The sequence below is a fragment of the Mustela nigripes genome, chromosome 12 (genome assembly GCF_022355385.1).
Source record: "Mustela nigripes isolate SB6536 chromosome 12, MUSNIG.SB6536, whole genome shotgun sequence".
Taxonomy (NCBI): domain Eukaryota; kingdom Metazoa; phylum Chordata; class Mammalia; order Carnivora; family Mustelidae; genus Mustela; species Mustela nigripes.
The window spans coordinates 147,448,785-147,468,849 of NC_081568.1; the positions used below are offsets into that span (position 1 = coordinate 147,448,785).

At 51.3% G+C, this 20,065-nt stretch overlaps 1 protein-coding gene across 1 annotated transcript in view; it reads left to right on the forward strand.

Moving 5' to 3' along the window:
* The window catches only part of MAML1 (mastermind like transcriptional coactivator 1), a 44,959-nt gene extending 28,790 nt beyond the window's left edge, over window positions 1-16,169 (forward strand). Inside the window, exons 2-5 of the mRNA XM_059416168.1 lie at window positions 5,390-6,802; window positions 8,918-9,157; window positions 11,274-11,370; window positions 12,726-16,169. Coding sequence (XP_059272151.1) covers window positions 5,390-6,802; window positions 8,918-9,157; window positions 11,274-11,370; window positions 12,726-13,705 — 2,730 coding nt within the window. The 3' untranslated portion in view covers window positions 13,706-16,169. The remainder of the gene's footprint in view (window positions 1-5,389; window positions 6,803-8,917; window positions 9,158-11,273; window positions 11,371-12,725) is intronic.
* Window positions 16,170-20,065: the final 3,896 nt, after the last annotated feature.

Sequence of the window (20,065 nt, forward strand, 5' to 3'; positions counted from 1 at the left end):
TATATTTAGTTCTGTGATATCTTTCCTTTTCTTTAGTGTGTATGTGTGATTTCCTCACTGCATGGCCCGTTTTTCTGGTCACAGCACCTTGATGGGCTTCTTCATGCTTGGCAGAGGGGAGGTGCTCCTCTCACAGCTTGCAGCTCTGACTCACTCCCTGCTGCCTGGGTTTCATACCAGACGCCTCGCTCAGCCTCACAGGTGGCAGCAGAGTTGACCTGGACCCTGTCAGACCAGAAGGGAGGTGGGGTTGCCAGGAGGGAGGCTCGGCAGCAGACCCTTCCCTTCCTTTGAGCCCCAGTGCATCCCGCCTTGGGAAGCATCATGCAATCTGACTTTTCATCTGCTGGAAGGCAGGACCAGTGATCCTTCTTCACAGCATGCCTTTGAAGGTTGCGTGAGATTCTGACACCATGAGGAATAGCTAGGGGCAGGTACTGAGCAGTCAGCAAGGCCACTGAGGAAGTAATGATTGGCTCTGTGGCATTTGGCTCAGACTCAAGCCTTCCCGAGGTTGCTACTCAACATGGATTTCCCGCACTGTCCCTCAAATCAATGAAATCTTGAATGGTGCCTGAAAGTAGGTCAACTTTACCTGGAGATGGTCTTTTCCACCAACAGTCAGGGTTCCTGAGTATCCATACAGAGTACAAAAAGAACATAGGGGAGAAGGAAAAGTGAGCATGGTATTAAGTTGAATTGCTGCCTTTAAAAGTCAAGGATTTGTATGTTTCATCCTACACTTTGGCAGCACTCCAGGGAGCTGTAGCACTGGTGTACAGCATGGGTGTGGTGGGAAAGTTTGTGGAGAATTAAAACTAGTGTCGAAGCCAGGAGGACTGTGGAGCTGAGCTCAGGGTGACCAAGACCTAAGGGCAACAAGGTGCCATTGAAGAGCTTTCAGGAGGAGAGGGACAGGATCAGATTTGCCCTTCAATGCAGTCACTCTGACCGTAGTGTGGAATGTAGTTGAGGGCTGAGATTGCAAGGAGCCTGGCTGTAGACGTGGTTGAAATGATTCAAGCAAGAGAAGTTAGTGTGTAGATTGATCCAAGAATGCTGAGGAGGTGGGCTCAGCAGGACAAGTGTGTTGATTGGATGCAGGGAGTGGAAAAGAAGGGGCTAGAGCTGGTCTCTGGTTCTGGTTTATATGACTAGGTGGATGATAGTGACACTGTTGGGGACAGGAACAGAGAAAGGAAAATGGGACATGGGGAGAGGCTGCTTCAGGTTGGGACAGATTAAGTCTGAATTATCTGTGGCACACCCTGCACATCAGGTGGGTGGTTGGACAGGCAGGGGTCTGGAGCTCTGTCGACATGGTGGGTAGGAGCACATTCATTCACAAATACTTATTGAGTGCCAGGCACTGTTCTAGGTAATGGGTCTCTGCTTTTCATTCTAATGGGGGAAGCTCGGCTTATTCACATGAGTGCCTCCATGGGGGACTTAACAAGGAGATAGGTTGGAGAGATGGAAAATAGTCATTCTATGACTTTTAGGAGATGAGGGGCCCAAATTATATGCTCCTAGGGAGATGGGGAAGAAGTGTTTTGGGAAAAGAGAACAAGTGCAAAGGCCCTGAGGCAGACAGCACATTTGAGGAACTTGTAAGAAGGCTGGTGTGACTCAGTGTGCTGTACTGTGGGGAGCATGGAAAAGGAGGTTGGATAGAGGGTGAGGGCTGATAGATCAGCACTTGATCCCTGGCAGTTGGATCTATTCTGAGTGTGATGTTCAGTCTTAGGAATTTGAAGCCATGGGAGTAGATAAGATCAGAGTGTGTATAGAATAAAAGAGGGGACAGTTGGGTGGCTCATTTGGGTGTCTGATCCTTGGCTTCGGCTCAGGTCATGATCTCATGAGTCGTGGAAGTGAGCCCCTTGTTGGGCTCTGTGCTCAGTGAAGCGTCTGCTTGGGCTTTCTCTCTCCACTTGCCCCTCCCCCCTGCTCATACACTCTCATGCATACTCTCTCAAAAGAATCAATAAATCTTTTTTAAAAATTAAAATTCCTGCATACTCATTTGAAGGGGAGACCTATCTCAAAGGAGACTAGAAGAAACAACCAGAAAAGTAGAAGAGAAAGCAAGATAGTGTGGTAAAGAAATAGGATAGAGAACTTGAAAATGCAGGGAGGGGCGCCTGGGTGGCTCAGTGGGTTAAAGCGTCTGCCTTCGGCTCAGGTCATGGTCCCAGGGTCCTGGGATCGAGCCCCGCATCGGGCTTTCTGCTCGGCAGGGAGCCTGCTTTCCCCCTCTCTCTCTGTCTGCCTCTCTGCCTACTTGTGATCTCTGTCTGTCAAATAAATAAATAAAATCTTTAAAAATATGCAGGGAATTATTAAGAGGCAGATGATGGAGGGAAAGACTGAAATTGTGGGCTGCATTTAACAGCACCAAGGTCTTTGCTGGCCTCAGGGAACACAGCCCTAAAGTCTCCCTTCGACTCATCCCCACCCAGCATCCCCAGAGGATGGAACCCATACTGCAGTGGGTCAGGGTACTGACTCTCCAGGTGGGGGTGGGGGTGTGGTGTTTGGCTGATAGGAGGATGACTGAGGAAAAGAGGACCTGAGAAGGAGCAGAAAGCACTGGTGCTGCCCCCAGGTAACTGCCCACGTAAGGAATATGGAGGAGAGAGCCACCCCTGTCTTAAGCAGCCACACGTGTTTGTTAGCTCAGTGCAAGAGTACAGGTGTTAGCCTGTGGTTAGTCTGACCAGAAAGTGCACTGGAACTTCAGTGGTGGGTGGCAGAGGCCTGCAGAGTCCTTTGGTGGAAGACTTGGTGAGCATGCAGGGCCTCCAGCTTAGCATCAGGCACTTGGTACCCTTTAACAAAACCCCCTTGCAAAGGAAATGAACACCGGATCATGTTGTCCAGGACCAGATCCTCCTGGAACCCTGATGGTTAGGACGGGAGCCTCTGCACTGAGCACCCACAAGTACCAGATCTGCTGAGAGCAAGCCCGTGTGTTTATCCATGGCAGCCAGTTTTGGATGCCTTATGTCTCTTACATTGTTTATTCTTATATAATTTATAATCCGTTCAGGGTGTCTGCCCACTCTTGTAAAATCCTGGAGGTTAGTCTCCATGGTTTACCCATCTTCGTCTTCCTCTGCCGGGGCCTGCACATATCAGGCATTCCTGCAAATGCTCCAGATGGAAAAATCTGCCAGGGCCAACACATTCCACACTCCTCATCCCTGCCTACATCATCCCAGGTACACTTTGTGAGCAGTTGAGAAAATGACTGTTTCCTTTGGCCAAAAGTAATGGGATTGCAAAATTGAGTCGTTCCTTTGGAACTTGTCTGCAGCTGTTTGCATGCAGATATTGAAAGAGGGAGTGGTGGCTTTTATAATTGTTCAGGCAAAGAAAGATTCTGTTTTTAATCTGGGACAACCAGCTGACTCATCAAGTGTCCTGACCTTCTAGATTTCCATCTTCCCCCTTAGGAGAGTGGAAAACTGAGCTCCCAGGTTCACAGATGGCCCCAAGCTGACAGTGAGGAACAAATGATTTTCCAAAAAGAAATAATAGAAAGATTAAAAATCCAAGGAAAATGAACTCTTTTTTATTTCCTTGTGACGGATTAAATGGCTATGAATTGACTTCCCCAAAGGAAACTTCCCAACAGTAGATCTTAGAAAGGTCCAGGTTAAGAGCATGGGTCCCTTCCCCGCTCCCGCCCCTAGGTGGCAGCAGGAGGCAGAAGAACCCACATGAAAGGAAGGCCACTGTCTTGTAGGGTTCTAGGATCAGCTTACACCTCTGCCCTACTGTTCCACCTATTGAGTATCCCTAAGTGTTTAGGAGCTAACTTAGGTACCCAGACACGGATTTAGAGAAATACAGACTCAGCCAGGATTTATAGAGCCCTGTGCAGTGGGCTTTAACAGGAAAGAAAGTGGAAAGTCTTTAAGTGGGGATAAACAAAGGCAAGGGAGCAATGGAATTGGAACTCCAGATTGAGAAAATTGCCCTCCTTGTTTCCTTACTCGTTGCACATTTGTATCTAGGCAGGAGTCCGGGTCAGAGTGCTCACGCACGCAGGCTCCTCAGGCTGCTGTGCTGGGTCTGTTAGCCCTTCTCTATAGCCGGAGGACAGCGGTCTGGAGTTCTAGGTGCTACCACTCCTCTGGTGGCTATTTAAAGATACAATGAAAGCTACTATTCGGAACTATGTAAATAGCGAGGTGTGGATGCTTAGGGTCAGTGGGAGGAAGGGTGAAGGACAAAAATGTAACCAAAGTAAGCCTGGAAAGGAGCAGCACCCTTTTAAGAGCTAAGTGTAGGCACCTCCACTTGGAGGAGTCCTGTCCCGGGAGCTGAAAACGAGGCTGAGGAAGGAGTGGAACGATACCACCTTCTCTCCTCCCCACTCATTGTAGCGTTCTCTTCACGAAACCCCTGCATCTGGAGCCCCGTCTCAGGGCACAATTGCTCAGCTGTTTTCTGGGGGGCCTCTGTCTTCTTCTGTAGCCGTGTCTGCTTGGGTCCTGTGGTACATGAATTCCACTGCAACCACCACTTTTGTCTTGATCTGCACATAGCCCTTGCCCCCCCGCACAAGGCGGACAGTTAGGAAGGTTAGCTGAACAAACCCTCTGAGGAGAAGAGGGGGAAGCAAGGACAGCGGTGTAAGGCAGACTGGCTGTGCTCAGAGGAATGCTTCTGATAAGAAGTGGGGTTTGTTGGGGCTCATGACTAGGCACAGGGGATTGGAAGCTGCTTGGCCTGCCGCAGGGAGGAGGGTGGGCACATGGGAGCAGCCCTGCCTAGGGAGAAGGGATGGGGCCAGGCAATGGCTCCTCCAGAGGCTGCGCAGGGCAGGAAGCGTGGCCTGGTGCTCGTGAACTGCCCCCACTGAGGCCTGAGAAGGAGCCCCTAGCAACCAGGGCTCCTTCCTGTGGAAAGCGATAGAAATCCGCGTTAAGTCAGCTTAAACACAGGAGGAATTCTTTGGTTCCACAAAGTGAAAAGTCCAGGGGCAATGGTCTCCTGTACAACCCGGACTTAGGTAGCACCCTGGAGAATGGATCTGTATCTTCTGGTTCTTTCTCATCGGCTCCATTCTTGGGCACACTCTCCGACTAGACGACTATGGGCAGCATCAGGCTTGCTTCCTGTGGGAAGAGAGGGCCCCAGAAGCCAGGAACCCATGTGCTGACGCGGGCTCGCTTTCCCGGATCGCAGGTAGTGGTTGGGAGTCAGGCCCAGCTGAGGGACCTGGGAGAAGGGAAGTGGGAGTGGAGGGAGCATGAGCAGGACAAGCACAGTTATTAGAGTGCTATGGGATGTGGGCCCAGACTGACGTCACCAGCAGGCATGGAGGGGCCTCCTACATGATGCTGTGTCTTAAGTCCCTCTTGTCTGTGTTTTGTAGCATCTCCACGATACGGTGAAGAGGAACCTTGATAGCACCACCTCTCCTCAGAATGGCGAGCAGCAGAATGGCTATGGAGACCTCTTTCCTGGACACAAGAAGACCCGGCGTGAGGCTCCTCTGGGTGTAGCCGTTGCTTCCAATGGCCTGCCCCCGGCCTCCCCTCTGGGGCAGCCTGACAAGCCCGGCACTGAGGCACTGCAGGCCGGCAGCAAGCACTCCCTGGGGCTGGACTCCCTCAGCAAGAAGTGTCTGGCAGATGCGAGCCTCCACTTGAACGGGGGCAGCAACCCTGGGGAGCCCTTTCCTCTGAGCCTGAATAAAGAGCTAAAGCAAGAGCCCGTCGATGACTTGCCTTGCATGATCGCAGGGGCCGGGGGCTCCATATCTCAGAGCAACCTCATGCCTGACCTCAACCTTAACGAGCAGGAGTGGAAGGAGCTTATCGAGGAGCTGAACAGGTCAGTGCCCGATGAAGACATGAAGGATCTGTTTAATGAGGACTTTGAAGAAAAGAAAGACCCAGAGTCATCTGGGTCGGCCACACAGACCCCATTGGCACAGGACATTAATATTAAGACAGAATTCTCTCCGGCAGCCTTCGAACAAGAACAGTTAGGCTCTCCACAAGTGAGGGCTGGGTCTGCAGGACAGACCTTTATGGGGCCTTCAGCTGGCCCTGGCAGCACAGAGTCACCCAGCCTGGGGGGCGCTCAACCTCTGTTCCACGCCTCTAGTCAGCCCGGGGCCGACAACCCCAGTCCCACCCTGATGCCGGCATCAGTGCAGGCCCAGAATGCCCCAAGAGCCCTCTCTGGTGTGGTGTTGCCCAGCCAGGGCCCGGGAGGGGCCTCGGAGCTGTCCTCTGCCCACCAGCTGCAGCAGATCGCTGCCAAGCAGAAGCGCGAGCAGATGCTCCAAAACCCACAGCCGGCCACCTCCGCACCAACCCCAGGCCAGATGTCCCCATGGCAGCAGACAGGCCCCTCCCACAGCCCCCTGAACGTCCCTTATCCCTTGGAGAAGCCTGCCAGCCCTCCTGGCTACAAGCAAGACTTTACCAGCCCCAAACTCCTCATGATGCCTGGAGTGAACAAGAGCTCCCCGCGGCCTGGAGGCCCCTACCTCCAGGCTGGCCACGTGAACCTGCTGAGTCACCCACCATCAAGTAACCTGAATCAGAGTACCGTGCCTAGCCAGGGCTCGGTGCTGGACTACGGCAACACCAAACCCCTGTCTCATTACAAAGCCGACTGCGGGCAAGGCGGCCCTGCGTCCGGCCAGAGCAAGACCGCCGTCATGGCTTACCTTCCCCAGCAGCTGCCTCATCTGAGCAATGAGCAGAACTCCTTGTTTCTGATGAAACCAAAGCCAGGAAACATGCCTTTCCGGTCACTGGTTCCACCTAACCAGGTGAGCTCGCGGCTTCCCTCTCTGTCACTGTGTACCCCTGCGGTCAGCGAGAGGGAGACAGGGAGCAGCTGCCTTTGGCCTTTGAGTCCCTGGAGGGAGAAAATCGGCTGAGCAAAGTGGGCTCAATTTTGAATAAGCAAAAATAAGGTAGAATTCCCTGGTGTAACTTGGTTTAAAGTATCCATATGTTTGAGACATCACCAGGCACCTGGGCGGAGGCATTGAGTTCTCCTCCCTGCCATGCAGCGTAAATTCAGTCAGGTGTGGTCTGTGCTCTGCAGGTAGCGGTCACACTTGATGTGCTTCTTAGAGGCTTTGCCTTTTTTTATTTTAAACCACCTTTCACATCTTCACAAAGTATCTTAAGATTTAAACCCCGTGCAGCCTGGCAGAGTCACGTAGCTCTGAAGGATGGAGAATGGTCAAGCACCAGTCTTACCATGATCACTGTTTGCATTTCTCCTCATGGTCAAATGTGTTCGAAGATGTCTCTTCCCTGGCAACCTTCTCATGGTGATAGCGTGTTCCCCCAACTTCCTCCAGGACAGAGGGGAGCGCACTTGTTTTCTCCCTCCACGGCGTGTCCCAGACTGTCCTTCGTGTCCGGACATGTAGTTCTCTTGATACTTGTTACCAGTCATGTGGCCACAGTTTTGAGGCATGCCCTGATGTTGGTGTACCCTGTTGTCTCTGGGTCTTCATGACTATAAGGAAGCCTGTGGCCAGTACCCTTGCGGCTTCCGGTGTGGATTTATGAAATTTTCAAAATTAAAATCCCAGTGTTGGTAATGATAAAAATTGGGAAGTCAGTGTCCCTCTGGTGAGGAGGGTGTATACATAGGCCTGGTGCTGGTGGGAAGTAATTTGGCATTAGATATTCTTCTTAAGCCATAAAATTGTTTGTAAGCATCAACACATTATACCCCTGCAAGAAACAATCCCTAAAAAAATAGGAAAGTTAGATACAGGATATTCATTGCATCGTTATTTCTAATTGCCCCAAACTGGAAGCAGGTTGGGCATCTCCCAGCAGGAGTGCATGCATGTCAATGTTGATGCTGCTGCTGCCGCTGCCAGCCAGGAAGCTCTGCACAGCCTCTGGGAGCATCCTTAAGCGTGACAACTGCCAGTGCTTAGCGCCTCACAAAGCACTGGGAGCCTGAGACTGGAGACTTGGGGTGGGGGGGCTGGTGAGCAAATTACCTCGGTGCATCTGCTTGAAGATTAGACTCTTGTAAGAATGAAATGTCCAGGCTCATCAGGACTGGAAAGTTGAGATCCTTTAAATGATCATTGCTTTTTCCCTTTTTCTCTTTTCAAGTTAAATTTTCCCCTTTTTTTCTTTATTTTTTTCCCAAGATTTTATTTATTTATTTGACAGAGATCACAAGTAGGAAGAGAGGCAGGCGGGAGAGGGGGGTGGAGCAGGCTTCCCGCTGAGCAGGGGGCCTAATGCGGGGCTCAATCCCAGGACCCTGAGATCATGACCTGAACCAAAGGCAGAGGGTTAACCCACTGAGTCACCCAGGCGCCCGTATTTCTCCCCTTTTAAATGTAAGTCATGACGGGATAATACTGTGGAGCCTCTGACAGGACTCTCACTTCTACCCTTTGTGTTAATTGAGAATATTTATTCAAGTTCTCACTGATATTCAGTATTTTGTGAGCGTATCTGACAGAAGCCCAGCAGTCTGGTCCCAGGAAAATGCTCTACACAAACAAACACGTGGTACGGCTTCAGACAGGTCAGGGACAGTCCCATGGCTGGGGATGTGAGGTTGGCCCGCTTGAAACACCTTGTCTCCATCTGGCAGAGCGTTCCTCCTTTGGGGGCCCATCTATACTCACGCATTCCAGAAAGTGAGGATTTAGAAGCTCCGGCTGCCGACCGGGAGTCATGCGTGTGAATAGACGGGCTTAGATGTCAAGTCTTGTCTTTGCCACTGGTTACGCTGCTTCTTGCTGTGCGGGGATACGCGAGTGTTCGCCTCTCCACCTGGCCCTGGAGGACATGTGCCCTTGGCTCTGCAGTGACTGGGTAGAGGGCGGTGGGCAGAAGCTTATAGACTCCACTGTGTGCCCCCGACCTGAGACCCCCCTTCTCTGCGCTCACAGGAGCAGAACCCGCCCAGCATCCCTGTCGCTGCCCCAGCTGGTGGCGTGGGGAGCCAGCCGCCTGCTGCATCCTCGGCCAGCACGCGCAGCAGCGCCCCCTATCTCAGTAGCCAGCAGCAGGCGGCAGTCATGAAGCAGCATCACTTGCTTTTGGACCAGCAGAAACAGAGGGAGCAGCAGCAAAAACATCTGCAGCAACAGCAGTTCTTACAAAGGCAGCAGCACCTTCTGGCGGAACAGGTAAAGCGAGAGGGGAGGACGACCCTTGCCAACTGCATCTTCACCTGCCTTCAGTGTCGCTGCTCGGCCATCAGACCCGCTGTGTGTGCGTGCGTGTGTATATGGGCCTGCTGTGTGTCCTTTGCCTTTTCTAAATCTTTTATTATTATTATTATTATTTTAAGATTATTTATTTATTCATTTGGCAGAGAGCACAAGTAGACAGAGCAACAGGCAGAGAGAGAGGAGGAAGCAGGCTCCCCGCTGAGCAGAGAGCCCGACATGGGGCTCGATCTCAGGACCCCGGGATCATGACCCAAGCCGAAGGCAGAGGCTTTAACCCACTGAGCCACCCAGGCGCCCCTAAATTTTTTTTTAAAGATTGATTTATTTATTTTAGAGCGAGAGACTCAAGCAGACTCCCTTTGAGCGACTGAGCCACCCAGGTGCCCCCCCCTGCCCTTTTCAACCCCTTCTCAGGAGTGTGGCGTTTCTCAGGCAGTGGTAGCTTGTGTCAGAAGCAGCTTTCATATCACTTGGTGGGGATTCATGAAGGCAACTCTGTGGCTTAAACTATATTTGTTAGGGATGTTTATCCATGTCCTGTGTCTGCAGCTGCCAGAGCAGTGAGCTCCTTGGTCTCCTCGTTCAATGTGGGATCCAGCTTTGTTGTAAGCGTAGTTTGTGATGAGCCAGAATATGACACAGGGAAATGGAAATGTCCCTGCGGCCCTCGAGTTCTAGAATCAGGCCCACCAAGCCCCACCCACCCACCCCACATCCTGCAGTTCACCTGCTCAGTCCCCAAGTCTGGTGCGCAAACACCAAGGTGACAGCAGTGCTCAGGATTTCAGATTCCATCTTTAAAGTCATAAGAGAAGAAGCAGCTACCCAGAAGACAAAGGTGATTGAGAATGACTTTAAAGCCCACATCTCTGCCTCAGTTCTGCCATTTTTTAAAAATAACAGCTTTATTGGGACTCGAGTCATGTGACCTTGAATCCACCCATTTAAAATGTACAATTCAGTGGTTTTCACTATATTCACACAGGAGTGCAACCATCACTGCAGTTGATTTCATCCGTTTTCAGCCCCTAAAAAGAAGCCATATGCCCATTAAAAGCTACTGCCTACTGGGGCACCTGGGTGGCTCAGTGGGTTAAGCCTCTGCCTTCGGCTCAGGTCATGATCTCAAAGTCCTGGGATCAAGCCCCACATGAGGCTCTCTGCTCAGCAGGGAGCCTGCTTCCCCCTCTGTCTCTGCCTGCCTCTCTGCCTACTAGTGATCTCTCTCTCTGTCAAATAAATAAATAAAATCTTAAAAAAAAAAAAAAAAGTACCACCTGTGTTGTGGTTCACACCAGTTTTTCCCTTCTTCCCGTGGCTGAGCAGTACTCTTGTGTGGATAAGCTCTGTTTGATTTATCCATTCACCGATTGGTGACATTTGGGTTGTTCCCCCTTCTTATGGTTGGAGGTTTTCAGCTCTGTTGAGTGTATTCCAAGAATCACTGGGTCCTGTGGTAGCTCTTACTTGGTGCCCTGTAAGGAGCTGCCAGACTGTTCTCCCAAGCGGCCATGTCATTTTACATGCCCACAGTGGCATGAGAGCACCAGTCCTCTTCAACTTTCCCGTACTTGTCTTTTTGGTTCTCACCATCCTGGTGGGCGTGAAGTGGTATGGCATTGCGGCTTTGATTCGCATTTGCCTGATCTGCCCTCCCAACTTTGGGAGAGGGACAGCGGGAGAGAGATAATCTTAAGCAGGCCCCATGCCCAGCTCCGAGCCTGATAAAGGGCTCCATCTCACGGTCTTGAGACCATGACCTGAGCCGAAACCAAGAGTGGGATACCCAACCGACTGAGCGACCCAGGCGCTCCCCGCCCAACTTTTTTTAAACCAATACACCACCGTTGTTTTTGTTTTCTTTTTTAAATCATTGCTCCTTAGATCTGTGCCATTGTTCTGTTTCACACAGTTTATTAAAAATCCGCCAAATGAAACCACAAGCATTGTGTCCACAGGAACACATCCATGAGTAACAAACATAGGGGTGTGCTTTTTTCTGCTCTGACTCTATTGTTTTTGTTTTATGTGGGTCTTGTTGTTTTGTTCTTCCATCCTTGGCATTTTCTAGGAGAAGCAGCAGTTTCAGCGGCACCTGACACGCCCGCCTCCCCAGTACCAGGACCCATCCCAGAGCACCTTCCCCCAGCAGGTTGGACAGTTCCCAGGTGAGGGGACCGCAGAGGCAGCTCAGGCAGCACAGGACGCAGTGGGTGGCTCTTGCTGTCTGCATGGCTTCCTACTAGGGGCTAACTAGATCAGCTGGCTTGTGTAAACATCAGTGTGCCAGTGGAGCCTGCAGGCCCAGGGTCAGGGGGAAAGGGTCGCAGGGGCAGACCACTTTGGCGGGCACTCTGGCCATGCCGTCTTTTGAAGTAAAATTATTTCTGGCTGGAGGATAGCTAATCAACAGGAAATGGGTTCTGTAATTCTTAAGAAAGTTCTTTGTTTCTGCTGTGATGTGCCTTCAAAAAGGGACCCTCTTATTTTCCAGTTAAGGAGAGACTTGGGGTAGTTTGTGTGGCCTTTTTGCTGCTTCTCTTCCTGTCAGCTCACTTTGGTGTCACAGGCAGATAGCACTCTGAGGTCTCAGCTATCATATCTTAGCTATGCTCGGGAACCTGACAGCCTTTGCTTGGCCGTCCCTCCAGGAATATGAGAGGACCTCACACCCTCCCCTCTTTCACCCCGACGGTGCCAGCAGCTCATACACTCCTCACCTGAGTGATCTGAGTAACTGCTGCCTGGGCCTGGAACCACTGTTGCCATCTACTTGCCCTGTTGTCCTGCATTCCTGTCCTTGACATGGCCCCCTCAGCTTCCCTGAGTCTGGCCACAGCTCTCTGTCCAGTTGTATCCCCCAGCCTGTGGGGACACCCTCCCCATACCCCCAGCCACAGAGCTCCCCACACAGACCACCTCTTGTATCTCTGGCATTTTCACACTCTCTTCTCTGTCTAGAATACTCCGTTTCTCCAAACTGTTGAAATCAGTTTTTCAGTTCAACCCTTTGAAAACCCGATGTCTTTGTCACCATTTTTCTGAAGCCGTCCCCAGATCTTCCAAGGCACTGAGCCTCTGGTCCCCTGCCCTGCCAGCTGTTGTTACCACCCTGTCATACCACAGAGCCTTTGCCTCCCCGAGGCAGACCCTGGGCCGTATCTGTCTTGGAGTCTGCTGTGCTGGCGTGGAGCTCCCACGGAGCAGAAACAGAGTGGGCCTTTGACGGGTGAATCATTGAGTCTCCTGGCTTCCCCCGCCCTGGGCTTTGGCCCCCTCCTCTGAGCTGGTCTTAAATTCATTACTGCTCCAGACTGGCCTCCATTCCACCCTGTGGGAAACCTGCTCCCCTTTGGCCCACAGGGCCGTCTTCTTTGAGGGTCCACTGACCTTAAGATACCTGGTGTTCTGATTTGGCCTTTTACGCCAGAGAACAGTGCCTGCAGCTGGGGTCCTAGAGCCTCTCGGTGGCAGTGGGCCCAGAAATGCCAGCTCGATTGACTGGCTCTTCTCTGCCTTCTAGGGTCCTCTGGTGCTGTGCCTGGCATGAACAACTTGGGGCCATCTAACTCCAGCTGTCCTCGAGGGTTCCCTCAGGCTGGGAATCTGATGCCAATGGGCCCTGGACACACTTCAGTTTCCTCTCTCCCTTCAAACTCAGGCCCGCAGGACCGGGGTGTGGCTCAGTTCACTGGTTCCCAAAGCCTGCCGCAGGGCGGTCTCTACGGCATGGCCTCCGGCATCACCCAGATTGTTGCCCAGCCGCCGCCACAGGCCGCCAATGGACATGCCCACATTGCACGGCAGACCGGCATGGGCCAGAACACCTCGGTCTCCGCTGCCTACGGGCAGAACTCTCTGGGGAACTCCAGCCTCTCCCAGCAGCACAATAAGGGGACTATGAACTCTGGCTTAACCAAGCCACAGGTGCCAAGGGTGTCAGCCACTGTGGGAGGCCAGAACGCCTCATGGCCACATCAGGGCCTGCCCAACTTGAGTGGCCAGACCCCGGGGAGCAGCACCGTGAGCCCCTTCACGGCAGCCTCCAGTTTCCACATGCAGCAGGCCCACATGAAAATGTCCAGCCCCCAGTTCTCCCAGGCGATGCCCAGCAGGCCCATGGCCCCCATGAGCTCGGCAGCCGCGGCGGGGTCCATGCTGCCCCCAGTGAGTGCGCAGCAGAGGACCAGTGCCCCCGCCCCAGCACCTCCCCAGGGAGCCCCACAGCCAGGCTTGCCGGGCCTGAGCCCCGGTGGGCCTGAGCTGGGGGCCTTCAGCCAGAGCCCGGCACCACCCATGGGAGGCCGGGCGGGACTGCACTGCACTCAGGCATACCCTGTGCGGACCGCGGGCCAGGAGCTGCCCTTTGCCTACAGCGGGCAGCCAGGGGCCAGTGGGCTGGCCAGCATGGCTGGAGATGCCGACCTGATTGACTCCCTGCTGAAGAACAGGACTTCGGAAGAGTGGATGAATGATTTGGATGACCTTTTAGGGCCTCAGTAACTGGAGGGTTTGCGGTATTCTCAGTGTTCCTACAGCCTGTATTTTTGTTCTCAGATTCAAGAAATATCAACTACTTTGGACCAAAAGCTCGTGGCCCAGAGAACAGGGCTGAGGGGTGGGATTGGAGCCCCAGGGTCTGCGGGGACCCCCCCCCCCCACCTCCAGCTCCCAGCCAGCAGTTGCGGTCTGTCCGGCTGGCCCCAGCCCCTCTGCTGGCATCCACTGCCTGGTGTCGGGACAGCAGGACAGGGTTCTGCAGGAGGTTTTCTATCTGAATGACCAAAAAAACCCCAAGAATAATGATGGTGAAACCCCACGATGTGTGCCATCGTGTTGACTTAATCCAAGATTTCGCCACTTGCCCCAAGGCTGGGGACAGGTTTCGTTGCAACTTTGTATAGCAGAACCATTCGCAATTTGTAGCATAGAAAAGATTTTAAAAACTGTTTTTAAAGATTTGAGGACCGATTAGGATAGGTGGTGGTTTAAAATGATTGGCATTGGGAACTGAGGGTTTCCTTGTGGTCAAGAGCCTTTCTTATTCCTGCTCTTTGTCTTCTTTTCAGGGGATAGGGAGGGTCCCTGGGAGGTCATTTCCGTCAGCGCAGCCTGTGACTGTATGTGCCAAAAAGGAACAGGATGCCGCGAGGTGGCAGCGCTGGGAACACAGATGTGGCCTCTCCAGCCACTTGCCTTCTTCCTCCTCCCACAGTGCTGCACCCTCTGGGTCGACACTCATGACTTGCCAGCCCCCAGGCTATGTGCTGAAATGGAATGTATGGGGTGCCTGTGTCTGTGTCTTTGCCCTCCTTCTGCAGTTTCTCTGAAAACTAGCATTTGCTGTATCAGGAAGGTGATCCTAGCTGAGCTGCGCACAGAGGTCCTCACCTAGTCTCCAGTTCCCGTGACCTATCTGCCACCCCTCTTTGTCTCTCCAGCCCAAATGGAAAACCTCTTGAAGGCAGTGTACCAGATTGGTGGGGAGTCACTAAAATCCCTTAGGGAGCCCCAGCATTGTAGGTGGGAGGGCATCTCCTCCCCAGAAGGCAAGGGTGCGGGGGAAGGAGGGAAAACCGGGAGTGTGGGGGTCCCAAAGGGGGAGGGGTGCAGGCCAGGCTGGAGGAGAGAATTCCACTTGGTTTCACCACTTTGGCCACTCTCCCATGCCAGATGACTTGCACTTTTTGAAGAGAATGGCTTTATAACACTAATACATCCTTCTGGGGTTTTGAGTGGATGTCTCTCTGAAGGTCTATGGACTTGACTAAGCTAAAAGTCCACAAAACAGGATTCCCTGTGGGCTGTTTCTGGACAACACAGATGGAGAGAGCACTTGGGTTAGAGTGAAAGCAGAGTGGTAAGTGCAGGGTGAGACCCTTTTAAAGTGTCGGAGAGCAGAGAGGACACTGAGAAGAGTGGCTTCCATGCAGAGTGGTCTCGGAACAAACTGAAACCCCGTGTTTATTTCCCTGGAGTCTCAAAGTAGATGATTCAAGGAGTGTCCTATGTAAAGAATTGAGCCAGGGAAGATAATCTGTGTGGGCAGCCTGAGTGGCTTTTGAGGGGATGAAGGGTTGTGCACACAGGGGTAATTATTCTGCACCAGCAGTGCCTTTGCTGGGGGTACTTGGACCCTCAGATCCTCTTCTCTATAATAGCCATTTGCCACCTTGGGTGGTGTGTGGGCCATTTCCCCTTTAAATGCCCTCCCTTGCCCTCCCAGATGCTGAATTTAGCTTTCAAAGAAGGGAATGAATCATAAAGCCAGTGAAGACTCCACCCTCTGCGTGAGTTCCCCAATCTGAAGGGGAAGAGGGTGACTTCAGCGGGTTTTCTACCAAAAATAGAGGGCTAAAGGCTGGTGATAGGTCCTGTTCCTCTCCTGGTCTGCCTCTAGCTGCTCACCTCTGTCCCCTCCTGGGGAGGGCTGCCCCCTGCCTTAGTCCTTGGGCCGCCAGACAGACAGCAGGCTTCTTGCTGCAGTGTCAGAGCAATAAAATGTGATGCTTGGGGTCCCCCCAGGGAGCTGCCCGTGGCTTTATTTATGAATCTGGTTTTTGGGGAGTCAGGGGAAGAGACGTCTCTGCTTCAGTGCAAATCCCCTCTTCCAGGAGCCATGACTCAAAAGAAGGGTGCTCGGACTTTGTTATACACATTTGCTTTGTGTAAATAAATGTTTACAATTTTATATTAAAGAGGAAATAAGCGTTAGAGTTTCTGACTGTATATTTTTTACTTTTATAGATTTTAAAACTATGATCCTTTATATATGTGTTTTGGGGGAGTATGATAAGTTTTATGGCAAACAGTTGGTATTGTTAACTTTTTTTGTCATCAAAGTACATAAAAATCCCATTAATTCCCTTATTCTACTGCCCTTAACTCTGGTATACACCAAAAAGAAATCTTTACTTTCCTTCTTTTATCATTATAAAATAATAAAAGTATTTTGCTAGTATGGAAACCGCGTGTGTCTTGGACCTCACGTGGCCGCGCCAGCAGGGTGGGTAGGGGATTGACGTGTGACTTCTTGGGTAGTTGGTGTCCGTCTGGGATGGAGCTGCTTGCCCACTGCTTGGTGGTAGAAGGAGGGACATTTGGTCTGGTTTACCTCAGAGTAACTTTTTTTTTTTTTAAAGATTTTATTTATTTATTTGACAGAGAGAGATCACAAGCAGGCAGAGAGGCAGGCAGAGAGAGAGGAGGAAGCAGGCTCCCTGCTGAGCAGAGAGCCCGATGCAGGGCTCGATCCCAGGACCCTGGGATCATGACCTGAGCCGAAGGCAGCGGCTTAACCCACTGAGCCACCCAGGCGCCCCAACCTCAGAGTAACTTTTATTACCTGATGACAAGTAGGAGGGTGAAACTTGGGGCCACCAGCCTCTCCCCTCTTGTGGACCTCCCCACCCCATCTTTATGTCTAACGGGAGGGAGGAAGTTGGACCCAGTGACTTGGGTACTTTAGGTCCTCAACAGTTGAGATATTTTACTGGAAGCCCTGAGACTTACCCTCCAAGCACCCTACTCCCCCAAGTCCTATCTGGTGTCCTCCCCCGCCTTTTTTTTAGAAGAACATATGCTCCAGCCCACCCACCCACTGTTGTCACTGTCCACTGTGGGGGTCATCACATGATGGACCCACCCTTTCCCTTTTGTCTTCACAGTGGTAATGCACCTGCCCCTCTTCCCTCTTGGCTGTGCTTGTGTTTCAAAGAGAACTGGCTGGCTGAGTGGCTGCCCTAAGCCCAGCCCCAGAGGCTAGCCAGTGCCTACAGACCTTCTCAGGGAGGTTGGGAAAGATGATCTTTGGACCCTCACCCAGAGCAGAAACTGACATAGGAAAGGTTAGGGTTCCAAGCTGTCTGTCGGTCAACAAAGAACTCTGGAGACCTCTCTGGTGCAAAAAGGTGATTTTATTAAAGCACAGGGACAGGACCCGTGGGAAGAAAGAGCTGCACTGAGGTTGTGAGGTGCCAGCCCATTATACACTTTCAGGTTGGGAGGGGGTGAGGGGGTAGTGTTAAGTGACTAAGGAATTTCAGAAGCAAGGTATCCAAGACCTTGAGAGGGCTAGCTGTTGTTGAGACAAGGTCATTTATTACTGTCTTATAAAACCCGAGTCACGAGACCCTTCAAATGTTTATCAGTGGGCTCTATGTTTGGGGGATGATTACCAACACATATTTTGGGGTGTTTAGAGATAAAGGAAGTTTCCAAAAGAATTTTTATATGTGAAAGTAGACTCACAGGGTCCTGGGCGTTGGGATAAGATTGCCTTTTGCCCTTAGCAAAGTATTAGCATAGAGGCCCTTGCGTCCCTAGAAGAATGTCACTCTGCCTGTTTCAAGGCCTTGTCAATGGGCTATAGCTAATAAGGATATTTAATAATTTTTCTTCCGCCTTTGTTTCCCACATTAGAAACCGCAGGACAAAGGCAGAACTCACCCATCCGCCTTCATATCTGTGTCCTGGAATGCTATCTTTGAGGGAGCTGGCCTGCGTGAGGGGAAGGGAAGGACACGCTGTGTGCTGCAAAACCATAATGACAACAGCTAGAGCCAGAACTGTTGGCCCCGGGGGTGGGAGAGGGCGGTCCAGTGTCTTCCCTGCTCCAGGCCACAGGTCCCGGCCAGCCTGCGGGCATGGAAGGAACAGAAGCCACAAGGCAACAGCCCGGGGACTAGTAGCTCGACAAGGCCTGTGCAGGAGGCTCCATTTGTTCCTGTCCCTGAACTTTTCAAGATTGCCAAAGGAAAAGCTGGCATTCTATACTCAAGTCACAGAGGTGGTAGCTTCCCTTGACACAGCCAAGGTAAGTGCTTGCTGAACTATCTTTGGATCTTTCCTTCCTGACACACCATCACTGGCTGTTCTGTCTTGAATGTCAAGGTTTCAGATGGGTTCTGTATTCTCTTTTTCTTTTCTTCTTTTTTAAAAAGATTTTATTTATTTATTTGACAGACAGAGATCACAAGGAGGCAGAGAGACAGGCAGAGAGAGAGGAGGAAGCAGGCTCCCTGATGAGCAGAGAGCCCAATGAGCTCGATCCCAGGACCCTGGGATCATGACCTGAGCCAAAGGCAGAGGCTTTAACCCACTGAGCCACTCAGGCGCCCCGGGTTCTGTATTTTCTTAAATACCTAGCTGCTTCTCTGCACTTTGGGGGGCAGAGCCCAACCACTTACTGTCATCTTCAAGGTCAAGAGCTTCAGCTAGCCCATTACTGTGTCATGTTATTCTCGGTGATGGAGAATCGGGGCAGGGGGGTGGGTGGCTAAACCCTGAGTAGTGAAAAAAAATTTTTTTAAACCCCATCTATTAGTTATATCTGCCACCCCCATGCCATTTCTTCTTTTTGATATTTGCTTGTGCAGTACAAGAGACTTTGCTTAAATCCTGCACACTAGAGTGCATGTACCTCTCTGTATTTGTGATGGCCAGATAGGCCTACCAGCCAAGTATGTTCCACAAAGGGAGCCCGAGGACATCCATAGACCAGAAAAAGGGCACCCTAAGGGAGGGATACCACCCCTTGAGCAAAGGAGAGACCAAGTTCCAAACTGTAGCTACAGGGAACATCAGCCAGCCTCTGCTATCCCACTCCGCCCTTCCCTGTGCTGGAAAAGGGGGCTTATGAATGGACTAGCTAGGGGCCAGGGGGCGTCTCTGCAGGATCCTGGCAGCATGCCTCTGACTCACCCAGGAGCTCGAGCATCATCACTGCTCAGTGTCCACCCTGCTAGCAACAGAGTCTGAGCTAGCAACAGCCTCTGAGTCAGCCCACGTCTGGAGACCAGCTAGCCACTTGGTACTACATCTGTCCCTCCCACGCCAGGAAAGGATGGTGAGTCATCTTTTTTTTTCCTTTTTTTGTTTTGTTTTGTTTTCTGCCTCTTGGTTTAGCTAGAACCTCAGATGTACCAAACAAACAAAAAACCTACAAAAAACTCTGAAAAGAGGACAAAGGTCACAAAAGTGTGCTGAGTCGCAATGGACACAAAAACCACATGTCACAGGAATGAATGAATCCCTTTATGTGAAATGTCCAGAAAAGGCAAACCAGTAAAGACAGAAAAGATTCAGGTGGCCTGGGGCTGGGCTTGTTGGGATGATGAATTTGCTGTAACACCAAATCATGGTGATCCTTCACACAGCTGGGCGAATTTACTAAAAGTCGTTGAGTTGGACATTTAAGATGGGTGAATTTTATGGTATATAAATTCTATACCTCAGCAAAGTTGCCATTCTCAATACTTAGATATGGTTCCCCCAGCTTCCCCATCCTTTATAGCAACAGTATAGTAGTTTTTTTTTTAAAGATGTTATTTATTTATTCACGAGAGAGAGAGAGCGCATAGAGGGAGAGGAAGAAGAAGAAGCAGGCTCTCCACTGAGCAAGGAGCCTGATAGGGAACTGGATCCCAGGACCCCAGAATCATGACCTGAGCTGAAGGCAGACACTTAACTGACAGCCACCCAGAGGCCCCAACAGTATAATTATTAAATACAGGAAATTAGGGGCACCTGGATGGCTCAGTTGGTTAAGTGTCTGACTCAATCTCAGCTTAGGTCTTGATCTCAGGGACAGGAGTTCAGAACCGCCCCCCTCCCCGCCCAAATATAAAATAAAACAAAAATTAAAAATAGGAACTTAATACTGAAACGAAGACTGTCAACTAATCCACAGATCTTATTCAGCTGTTGAGAGCTGTCCTGTAATGCCTGTTTTTCTAGTCTGGGATCCCATCCAGAATCACACTGCATTTGAGGTGTCCAGCCTCCTTCGTCTCCCATGATCTGTGAGGCTTCCTTGGTCTTCGTCACTGCGGTCATTGGCAGCAGCCATTCATTCACATGTCT